The sequence below is a fragment of the Centropristis striata genome, chromosome 9, assembly GCF_030273125.1.
Source record: "Centropristis striata isolate RG_2023a ecotype Rhode Island chromosome 9, C.striata_1.0, whole genome shotgun sequence".
NCBI classification, from domain to species: domain Eukaryota; kingdom Metazoa; phylum Chordata; class Actinopteri; order Perciformes; family Serranidae; genus Centropristis; species Centropristis striata.
In genome coordinates, this window is record NC_081525.1 from 27,297,210 (window position 1) to 27,309,413 (window position 12,204).

The 12,204-nt window shown below is 35.4% G+C and overlaps 1 protein-coding gene across 1 annotated transcript; it reads left to right on the forward strand.

Moving 5' to 3' along the window:
- Positions 1–1,668: 1,668 nt before the first annotated feature.
- On the forward strand, positions 1,669–9,311 carry ccdc124 (coiled-coil domain containing 124). The gene is made up of 5 exons (XM_059341919.1): positions 1,669–1,765; positions 4,485–4,662; positions 5,949–6,147; positions 6,292–6,397; positions 8,751–9,311. Exons 2-5 carry the CDS (start codon positions 4,504–4,506, stop codon positions 8,953–8,955), a joined length of 669 nt encoding a protein of 222 aa, XP_059197902.1. The 5' UTR covers positions 1,669–1,765; positions 4,485–4,503; the 3' UTR covers positions 8,956–9,311.
- Positions 9,312–12,204: the final 2,893 nt, after the last annotated feature.

Genomic DNA, 12,204 nt, shown 5'->3' on the forward strand with positions numbered 1-12,204 from the left:
GACACATCAAAAATTAAATATCTACAATGTACATTATTATTTAAAGAAAAAACCGAAATACTTAATCATTTCATTAATTGTTTCCTGAACACCACTGAATATGAGGCACTTGCGCAAATAAGTGCTTCGTTGTTTCAATATCACCTTCAAAGGTCTTATTATTTTATATACCATTTTGGTACTCTGTAAATGTTTTAGGGTTTCTTGTGTTGTCTATTAAATTTCAATGTGCAATTTAGACGTGAAAACTTTCTAATTGTAATGATTTTGTGACTGTAAATGTATCTTGTAAATCTGAAGGATAAAGTCTAAAAGTAAAAGTGTACAAATCATTTTTTTTTTTTTACTACAACTTTGTTTCACAAACATAAGAAACATACAATTCATTACAACAGCATTTCATATGTATATTCTACGCTGGGGGGAAGAGCTTACAGTAATATATTTAATAGTTCACAAATATCAACAGTTTTAATTGCTGGAGAATTTAATAAAAGCGATGTACTGCCTGAGCTCATTGTGAAAGGCAACAAAAGATGGTTTTCTTCGAGGAAATTTACATTTATGTATATGATATTTCGCCAATAGTATGATGAGGTTTATAATAAATATTTAACTGAGTTTTTCTTTATTTTTGTTAAAGTCAAAGAGCCCAAATAGTATCCCTCCAAAACAACTTAAAACTAAAATTTATTCCAATATGAGAGCACATATGGAGCTGTAGTGACATCCTTTTTAACTCTATGGAGTTTTGGGCTATTTTGTCCATTTTTGAATCCTTTTCATCCTGCATGTATACACCAAGCATGTATACACCACTAAAAAATGTTTAAATGCCATGTTGTTGTTTTTTTTTCAGCACAACCTCACCTATATGACCTAATAATTGATTTATTATTCTGACTTACTGGATCAACATTTTGAACCAAAAAGAAACAAAAACCTGTCTGACTGTATTTTATTTGTGTCTTGTGTGTTTAGTGTAACAATTTTGTGCATTTTTTTTTGTCATTTTGTGTCTTTTTTTAGTCATTTCCTGTCCTTTTTTTTAGTTATTTTGTGTCTTTTTTTTTGTCATTTTGTGTCCTTTTTTAAGTAATTTTTTAAGTAATTTTTTTGCTCATTTGGTGTCTTTTTTAGTCCTTTAGTCCAACATAAAATGTGATTTTGAATCTTTTTTTTTTACTTTTTCAAAACACTATCATGCTCAATAAATCATTTTAAATGATGCAAATGTGAACAAAGGTTGCAAATATAACATTTAAGAGGGTTGTATCTAGTTTTACTTGGTATATCATCATCAAACTGAAACTGGCCTCATGGAGTTTACAGCCAGAAGTTTAGAGGTAAATTTACAGTAGGGCTCCATGCTGCTTTGTTTTCTAGTCTGGATGTGATGAAGAAGTCATGATTTGGAGCTTTTGGAGACTCCAGAGGGTTAAACAGGCTTCTGATTAATTTGTTATTACCATGATTAGCAGTTAAACAAGCTTTACCCACTGGGGTGTCTGACAAGGACAGCAGGAACTGTTGGGTTTCCACTCTTGGTTGAGATCTAAACAACATGCAAACACAAGATGGGATCGCTCAAAAAACTTTGGCAAAATCTACAGGAGAAACAAAATGTGTACAAATGGAGCCTTGTTACCATAGGATACGCTACGTCATCAGAGTGCGCGGTGGTTTCAGAGAGGAGGTGGCAGATGCCTCTTCGAAACAGCAGTCAACTGTCGTCTACCTACGACCTGTTTTTACTCTCATACTGGTATGAAAACCACCTTTATATGTTGTATATTGTGATCGTGGGCTTCTTATCTTAAGTGTGTGAAAGTTAAAATAGAAAATTTGCCAATAAACCAGTCTTGTTTATCAGACTAACATCAGTTAGCTTTAGACAGCTAATTAGCTAACGTTACACTGACAAGCAAAACTGCAGCCGTTTGTATATTTTTAGCTCGAAAATTCACTTATGGCTTATTTTACCTGCTCTTTTACCAACCTGTCTGTTTTTTATTTGCCAATCTACATTTCTTTGACATAATGCTTAGTTCTGGTGATTATCTAGTAAGAATAGCTGCTAGTAAAGGGCTTCCGTTAACGTTACTGTATTCACACACGACAGAAGAGATATTTATCACATGAGGACTCATTAACCCTTTGATGCACAACATGTAAACACCTTCTAATGCACAACATGGGTCAAAAATGACCCGCATTCATTTCCCATGTTATTTCATGCTGGCTGTGTGTTTGAATATCTTTTTTTTTTTATTACAACAGATCATTATATCCATTTTTCCTTTCATGCTTCATGAAGAAACATAGTTTTTGTATTATTACATGAAGTTTACACACATGGGTCAAAAATGACCCAAATATTTTGACACAAAAAGTGATACACTGAATTGAACTGAGAAATTTGAGTAAATGTGCAACTATGTTTGTCTTATTTTTAAGGTTTAACTTTAAAAGAGTAAGAGAACCACCGGGTTATATTGGCAAATCACATGTTTTAACATTTCAGACTTATTAGAGCCACCAAATAATAATTTCCATTGGAAAAACACTGATTTAACAAAATAGGATAGTTAATATTTGTGTCTTCTTTGTCAGGTTTTAAAATGGTGATTGGTGAATTAGTGACCCTCTGATTCTGAACATATAAACAATGCACAATGCTAATGCACAACATGGGTAAAAAATGACCTTGTGCATTAGAAGCGCAGTGATAAAGAAAAGTTTTTTATTCAAAAAGTAAGAAAGGAAAACAAAAAATTAGGATGTATGATGATCAAAAACAAGTTATTTAGACCCATGTTGTGCATCAAAGGGTTAAAGCTTTCACAGAGGTATACATTAAAATAGACATTAAAAGCATTGGAAGCCACATTAACAGCAGCATTGAAATATAAGACAGTAAAAGTGTATTTCGAAGACGATACAAACAATTGAAACAAGCAATTAAAAGGGTTAAAAAATATATCTATTGTATTTATGAGAAATTACAGTAATGTTTTCAGCCCTGTTTTAAACGAGCTGACAGCTTCTTCCACAGATGAGGAGCATAGACACTAAATGCAACTTCACCTTGCTTGGTTTTGAACCTGGGAACACCTCTGCTTCATAACCAACAAATAACTCCATGCTTAGTAAATGAGTAACAGGATTTTAAATTATATTTTTGACACACAGGAAGCGAGTGCAGTGATTTAAGGACAGGTGTGATATGGTCCATTTTCTTAGTGTTTAGTTTAGGATCCCCAGTAACTGTACCCTAAAAAACAGCTTGTCTTCCTGGGGTCCACATTTTGAAACATACATTAGACATTACAGTCAACACAAATGGCAAATGTATGACATATAAGAGAATAACATTAATATGTATGAGTAATACTTACATGCATAGTGACACTGATCACAACATAGATCTCAGCAAAAAAAATAACCATAGACTGTATAAAATAGCGTTTACACATGTGTTCTGCCCTACAAAGTCTAACTGCAGTAACTACGCAAAGGGTAAAACTGAGGAAAAACTGCTTTAAAGTTTTTTTTAACGTGTTTTAACTGGCCAGCCAAATGGATTACAGGTAGGTAAGTGATATGACACTTATTTCTACATGTACTGATGATGTAATATTTATGCTAAAAAATGATGACGATTTATTTGACCTTTGACCCCAAAAATGTAGTTACTGTACTCTAGTTGTGCTGTCAAAGGTTCTAATGGTAATGATAAACAGAGTGCAGTAATTACAATGTTGTTGTCTTCTTTCAGCTTTAATATTTAGTTTTCAGTGAATGAATCATTCTTAAATTGATTTTGTTATTATTATTATTAGTGTATTTAAGTGTTTAACAATTCTGTTGAAAGAATTGTGTATTTTAGACTTTGTATTATAAAGTAATGCTATATTTTAATATAATTTTATCTCACTTTTTTTACCTAATCACTATCTAGATAATAATTTCCCTATCAAATTAACTTATACGTTCTATTAATCTTGTCTTCACTATTCAACACAATTAAGAAATTCAAGGCTACACTGTATCACAGTCAAAGTGAGCATACTGCAGTCTGATTTGGTTTTGAGTTGGATTCTGTAGTTACTGCAATTTTTATATCATAAAAAGCAAAATTGAAATCTTAAACTTTGTCACAAGATAAAACAGACATTAAGGAGTTAATTTTTAGTTATAACTCAATTTCAATCCAAAATGTAGTTACTGCAGTTAGACTTTGTTGGGCAGCGTTGGTAAAGAACTCCATGTTTTAATCACTTAAACCTTGTGTTTTAGGAAAACAGTGTTTGCCTTAAAGAGTGAAACGTGACCTTCTGTAGCTTTTGTCTGGTGGCTTATGTATATGACTCTAAATTGTGTTTTAATTGACTGTATTGATAGGATGGTAGAACTGGAGATATCAGTAATGAGCATCAGCCTTGAAAACTCTGATTGCTCTGTTGTCTCTTCTTGTCTCTCAGCTGAAAAGCAGCTGTTGGGATGCCAAAGAAGTTCCAGGGCGAGAACTCCAAGGCGGCCACAGCCAGAGCCCGCAAGGCCGAGGCCAAGGCAGTGGCAGACGCCAAGAAGAAGCAACAGGAAGAGGATGCTCTGTGGCAGGAAACAGACAAACATGTTCTCAAAAAAGAGCAAAGAAAGGTGAGCTGTGTCTTCAGTTTGATGCTCTGTTTTTAATTTGGGAAATGTAATAGTTGTTTCGTCACTGTGACACTTCTTTTGCTACCTCTTGTGGGATAGTTTACTTTTAACTAAAGTACTTCCTAAGAAAGAAAAACTAAACACAAGGAAAGGATTCTGGCAGAACTGTCACATTTAGTTTGGCGTATTTTTTTTAAATCTGGGCAGTAGCTCTGCTCAATTTGCACACACACATACCTACAGGTCTAAAGTCTAGATGGGATTATATGTTAATTTTCCTCCGTGGGAAATTGTGGTGTTGTATAAGCAAGTAGTTACTGAACAAAGAAGAATGCAGTGAATGAGGTATACTATGGCGTCATATTTGAGTCATAACTCGTGTGAGCAATAACGCACCTGCACGCGTAAATTATTTTGTGTCAGGCGTGCAGATTTCAACTGCCGTGCGCACTTGTTTGATCTTCACGCACATATTCAGCAACTGAGTGAAGCAGAGGCAGTCGCGAGCAAGTACAAAACAACAGCAACACACACAACAACACTCTCTCTCCCCCCCGTGCTCGCTCGCGGTGGAGCTCTGCTCGCCCGAAGCAAGGACTTTTGACACATTGGGGGCGGAGACCAAGGTTGACCCTCTTATGACTGGTCATTTTCCAGCCCTCCACGTGGCCTTTTCAGTTTTCTTCTGTCAGCTCAGTGGTAGCGGCTGCATCATGTAAACAACAACAACAACAACCAGGGTTGTTTCATGACGTTCACGACCACAACTCTCCGCTTCATCACTAGTAAAAAGGTTAAAAAGTGCTGTTTCTTGTTTCTATTCGTGTAAATACTACTAATAATAATAATTGTGTGGATAAGAATATCTTAATTTGTAAATAAAAACATACACTGTTTTATATGCCTTTTACAATGGACATCATACAAATGATCATACAGTAGTTAAAGTGTTAGATCCATGACTTTACTGTGACACAGAGCAGAGACCTGCAGTCCAGCGGTGCAGGCTGTCTCTCTGAAGCAGAGGATGGCGCTCGTCTTCATTTACATCAGTCTTCTCAGACAGCCCACAAACATTGAAACACTTTCTGATCATATCCTTGTCCAGGTTTCTTTTTGGGACAAAAAATGTGTTATCGCTCGCACGACTTATGACTCAAATATGACGCCATATATACTTTTTATACACAATCGCGTCATAATACATGCAGTGGCCAAACTAATTTCAAACCACATATTATTTTTTAGTCCCAAAAGTCTGATGAGACAGATGTTTGCCTTTGCAGGATGACAAAGAGAAGAAGAGGGCCGAGGCTCTGGAGAGAAAAAAGGAAAACGCACGACTTCTCGACGAGGAGAGCTCTACCATAAAAGGCAAATCCCAGAGGGAGGCTGGACCTGGAGGAAAAGTCACACGTGCCCAGATCGAAGAGGTGCTTCAGAACGAGCAACAGCAACAAGAGGATAAAGAGCTCAAGCCAAAAGGTGCGTTCATGTTAAAGGTGATGGCAAAAGTGTGCTGGGTAAAATGAAACGTGCGGAGATAACAATCATGCGCATTGACTGAATTGGTGATCAAACCAGTACATTTTCAATTATTAATCCATTAAATATTACTTCTTCTCACAGAAAAGAGCCACCTGGAGACTCCACTGGAGGAGAACGTGAACAGAATTATCCCAGAAGAAGGAACTGTGGAAGCTAGGACAATAGAAGATGCCATCTCTGTTCTCAGGTACCATGAGTGTCACATCCTTTTCCTACTGTAATTTTGAGCCTGACCAATATGGAAGTTACACAAATACAAATTTAGAGGGAAAAATTCACAGAATATTAATATGTCGGGCAATAAATAAATTTTAGTTAATACATTTCAGCTGAAAATAGACCTTGTCTATGTGGATTTTGCAGTGATATGATGATGCAAAGGTACTCAGGATGTTGCTTTTTTAAAACTTTATTAAATACTAGTTAACATTATTATACATTACACATACTAGAAATGAAAATTGAGAGAATAAAGAATAAATAAAAATGAAACTATAGCTAAATAAACATCAGTACTATATGTTCAGTAACATTTTAAAAAATAGAATAAAATAAACAGACACAATAAGTCCCTTAAGCATTGTTTTCTCCATTATATATTGTGGAAAAAATAATAAATATGAGTGCATATTGGGTAATGTATACCCTGTTACTGTATGCCTTTTGATGGTCTAATATCCGCCGATAATATCCATCAACTGATGTCACAGTTTGGCTCTCCATTATATGTATAATCTATAATAATGAAGACTAATATTTGATATCCTTTTGATTAGGGCCGCAACTAACGATTATTTTCATAATCTATTAATCTGTCAATTATTTAAATGATTAATCGATTGGTTGTTTGGTCAATAAATTGTTGAAAAATATCAATCAGTGTTTCCCAAACCACAAGATGACGTCCTCACATCTCTTGTTTTGTCCACAAACCAAAGATGTATTCAGTTTATTGTCATAAAGGAACAAAGAAACCAGAAATATTCACATTGAAGAAGCTGAAATCAGAGAATTTGGACTTATTGTCTTTAAAAAACTGCTCAAACCAATTATTCCATTATCAAAATAGTTGACGATTAATTTAATAATCGTTGCAATAGTTGCAATAATTGTTGCAGCTCTACTTTTAATCAACTAAGTTGCTTGTGCTTATATTTGTGCAGAACTCTAAGTCAATCTTCATTCCAGCTTAAGGGTTTACTATATCGTCCACCGCATTGGTAATCAATATCAGTCAATACCTTTTTTTTTAAACTTAAATTTTATTTCAATTTTTGCAGGTTATACTGACATATATATATATATATATATATATATATACAAATTCACATTTAGTCTGCTGTTTTTCATTTGCTATCTGCTGAATACAGCATGAAAGCATATACATCAGGTCAAATATGTATAAATGATATATTTAAACAAAAGTAACAGAAACAAACAATAAGTAATTAAATAATAAACTGTAAATGGAAATAAATCAAATTAAATGAAGTGAATTGAAGTAAAATAAAATAAAGGTAACATGAGATTATTGCATTAATATGGTCAGGGCAGGTCTCCATCTGTTAACAAAAATATCTTTTTGAAGCCTCAAGGAGTAAGTTATTTGTTCCATGTGATAGATTTCCCAAACCTTCTCAATCCACATATTGTATGTTGGAGGGTCAGGTTTAACCATTTAACAGTAATACATTTAAGAGCTGAAATCAGTAATATTTGTAAAAGATATTTTTCCACCTTCCATCAATCAACACCTTTGATCTGGCTCTAATAGGGTTACTCTGATTTGAAGTTTCTTGGGTCTGAAAAACAAGAAGGATGACTTGTAACTGGGGATTTCCACCGGGCGCGTTACAGCAGCGGCACGGCTCCACCGCGGTTTTGCTGCGTCTTCTGCCCAGCGTCAATTCACACCGGGCACGTTACAGCAGCGTCACGTCAGCTTAGCGAGCCGGTCGTATACACGCGAGATCACGGGATCACACGATAATCCTGACCATACGGGAGACCGCAAGATCCCGTGATAAACTCTAAACTCTATTTATACAGTCTATGGATAAACTGTGTGTATAAAGTAAACAACAACAACAACCAACAGCTTACTTTGCTTCTCTGACGTGAAAGATCTGTTGATCTGACCATCTATCCTTATAAAAACAATGTGTTATGTCATAAATGATTGAATGATGTTTCACTTCAACAATCAGTCTCTTGTCGTCCGTGTCGCCGATCCTCTGAGACCCTTTGATTGATTGTTTGCTGATCTGGTGCCTCGGTCATAACATAATGTTGATGTGAAGTAGTTTTAGGCTGCATGAACTGCGTATTGTGTTTTATTTTGAAAGGGGGCGGAAGTGTTTTACGCTGATTCTGAGTCGGACTTCCTGTCTGGTGCGATCTGCTCTGTTGAGATTTACGCGGTTTGGCAGCGTCTCGCGGAGAAATAGAAGTCCTACCTAATGCTCGCATAGAGACGCTGCTGTAACGTTACGCAGCGCGCTCGGTTAACTAATCATCACATCCTCTCTTCCGTTATCCAGCACCGGGCCTGAGGACCTGGACAAACACCCAGAGCGTAGGATGAAAGCAGCATTTGCTGCCTATGAGGAGGCCAACATGCCTCGGCTAAAACAGGAGAACCCCAACATGAGGCTGTCGCAGCTGAAGCAACAGTTGAAGAAGGAGTGGATGAAGTCTCCGGAGAACCCCCTGAACCAACGCTTTGCCACCTACAACACAAAGTGAATGCACTGTTTCCCCACATAACTCCATTTGAAAACTGTCTGCCTATCCACATAGGAGCCTAACATAAAAAAAATTGAATAATTCAATTTAAAAACGAGTGTTGCTTCTCGCCCTGAGAGAATCTCTCTAATGCCAGATGACTCAGCTTGGTTGTTCCATTCACTAGCAAGGAGAAGCTCATTTTCCCTGTAAAGGTCACAAGTGATCATCATGCCTGTGCATGTGGCCTCTAATGTGGCACTTAGCTAGCAGCTAATGAATTTAATTACATATATTTTTTCTTCTAGCACTTGTGGGGAGGTGGGAAGCCAGATGTTTTGAGAGCAACTTATTAAAGTTCAACACTCAATCATCAACATCTCTTGTTGCTTTTAATGACTTGCACAATCAAAATAGAAAAAATCAAGTCACACACTGAAGTCAAATATTTTATCAACTGCTGCTGTTGTGCTTTGTTTATCCAAAGAGAGAGCTGACTATGATTATATACCTGTGGTAACTTTCTGTCCTTTTAGTTACTTTGGTGAGGGAAGCTGCTTTGAAGCCACTTTCACCAGTGGATTAAGAGTCTTGCCCTGAAAATACACACATACAAACTGTGTTTGCTACCAAACTATCTTCACTGTGTGTTTTAGACTTTCACTTTTAATCTTGAGCATGACTGGATGACCAAGTGGTTACATTCAAAAGATCCTTCTCTCCTACAGCCATCAGGCTGTCTCATTCTAACAGAGATTCTACCAGACTAACTGAACTTCCCCTCGGGGATGAGTAGTAAATAAGTAATTTTGATTTTTGATTGAGATTAATGCAGGCTAACTCCCCATAAAAGCTGTTAATTGCAGCACACAATACTAGAAGTATTCTGATCTCTTACTTAAGTAAAAGTACTAATACCACAATGTGAAATGACTCCACTACAAGTAAAAGCCCTGCATTTAAAACCTTACTAAAGTAAAAGTACAAAAATATCAACATCAAAATGTACTTGGAGTATCAAAAGTAAAGGTACTGGTTATGCAGAAAGGCCCCACTCAGATTGTTGTATATATTCCAAATATATTATTGGATTATTCTAATTTTAACTACTTAATATATTGTTTTGTGGCTCAATTTATAAAAATGCATAATCATTTTGCTCTTCATATCAAATCTTGACCTGAAAAGTAACTAAAGCTGATCAGATAAATGTAGTGGAGTAAAACTTCAAAATTTGCCTCAAAATGTAGTGGAGTAAAAATATAAAGTTACATAAAATGGAAATACTCAAGTAAAGTACCTCAAAATCGTACTTAAGTACAGCACTTGAGTAAATGTACTTAGTTACATTCCATCAGTGCTACCGGCTATCAAGTTAGTTGTTAGCTATTGTTTTATTACCTGCAGTGCAAATTACCAAATGCTGAATCTAAAGTATTCCCACATTTGTTCACTGGCTCTTCAGCCTTATGCACATCTGATATGGTAGTTAGCTGATGTCTCCCTCCAGTATTTTAAGGTGTTGTCCTCCAAATGGTTCACTGAGAGCAGGATTGGCCACATAGTTTCTACTAAATCCAAATGTGATATTTCATTGAACACCAGATTGAAAAACCTCTAAGCTTGTCAGATGTCTGCTATACTCTTTTATCAATATACTTTGAAAACCCTTCATTACCTTTCTAATTAATTTCTCTATATTTTTTCCCAATCATTTATACAAAATACAACGGATTGACCATAAAGTTATGAAAGGATTAAATAATCCTGAATCATTATAAGTAAATATAAAAAAGATTCAAATGGAATATTTTGAGACCGAAAAAATGGTATCAGCTGATGCCCAAAGTTATTTTGCTTACTCTTAATACTTAAACCATTAACCCAATTCACCAAACATAATAACACCAAAAATAATAACATTTAAATGACCAATAATAATAATTACAATGACTTAAATGAAGAGAGAGAGAGTTATAGAATCCAGCCACGTTAACAGGCCTACAGGTGCTCTATTATATTTTATTTCTACAGGAAAATTCCGCAAAACAACCAGTATTGACCTCTAAAGTCAACAAAAAATACTGTTTTTTTCTCGTCTCAACAGTCCTCTGTGTCTGAATGTGTCCTCCCTTATCTTCTCCAGCAGACCCTTTGGCCTTTTGCCAGCAGTAACTTGGAGGTCCTATATATTCCTGTTATTTTAAGTGGATGGTGACGTCTTAAAACTTGATCCTAATGCTCAGAGCTGTGTTTAAAGTATGGGCTCGTGATACATTGTGCATGAATGCAACAAACAGGTTTTAAAATTTGTCACATAAAAGTGCAAAAGGAGTCATCTGCTGCTTTTCCAGAAGTATTTATGTAGGATTTTGATGGTGATACTTATGGCTTGTGAATTAGTTTTGCATTCAGTTATATGGCCAGCATTAATGTCCAGTGCTGCTGCTCTTTCACAAAGGTTTTCTCCAGCACAGCAACATTCACGTACTGAGCTGCTGAGGCAGCAGGCTGCAGGCTTTGTAGGTTTGTCTGATGCCAGGTGGACACACAGAAAAGCAGGAATGAAAACTGAGCTTTAAAAGTCTAAAATGTAAGTAACATAAAAGGTAAAACAAATATATTGACGGTGTTATTTGGGAAAAGGAGAACTCCTTTTTCCACACAATAATACCTCTTCTCAGCCTGGAAAATGAAAGGGAAATATACAGAGATAGCAATTTACAGATTTTAAAAATGGTTTATTCATTTTTATCTTGTCCTGTATTTTATTATGATGAGACAATTTGTGGAGATAGCTTGCATTTAAAAAAATGTTAATATTAATTAACACTTGCATTGAAATTAATCAGACCTCTTTTATGTTTTATATCAAAGTACAAAAAAAAAAACATGAAAAAGAAGCAATTAGGTATTTGGTTGACAAAACACTACTCCTACTGGCTGGTAAAATACACACATACTAACTTTGTTTGCTACCAAACTATCTTCACTGTGTGTTTTAGACTTTCACGTCTAATCTAAAACATGACTGGATGACCAAGTGGTTACAGAGATTAATGCTAACTCATAATTTACTAATAATTAATTAATTGCAGCACATAACACTAGAAATATTCAGATCTCTTACTTAAGTAAAAGTACTAATACCACACTGTGAAATTACTCCACTGCAGTAAAATTCCTGCATTTAAAACCTTACTAAAGTAAAAGTACAAAAGTATCAGCATCCAAATGTACTTAAAGTATCAAAAGTGAAGGTACTTATTA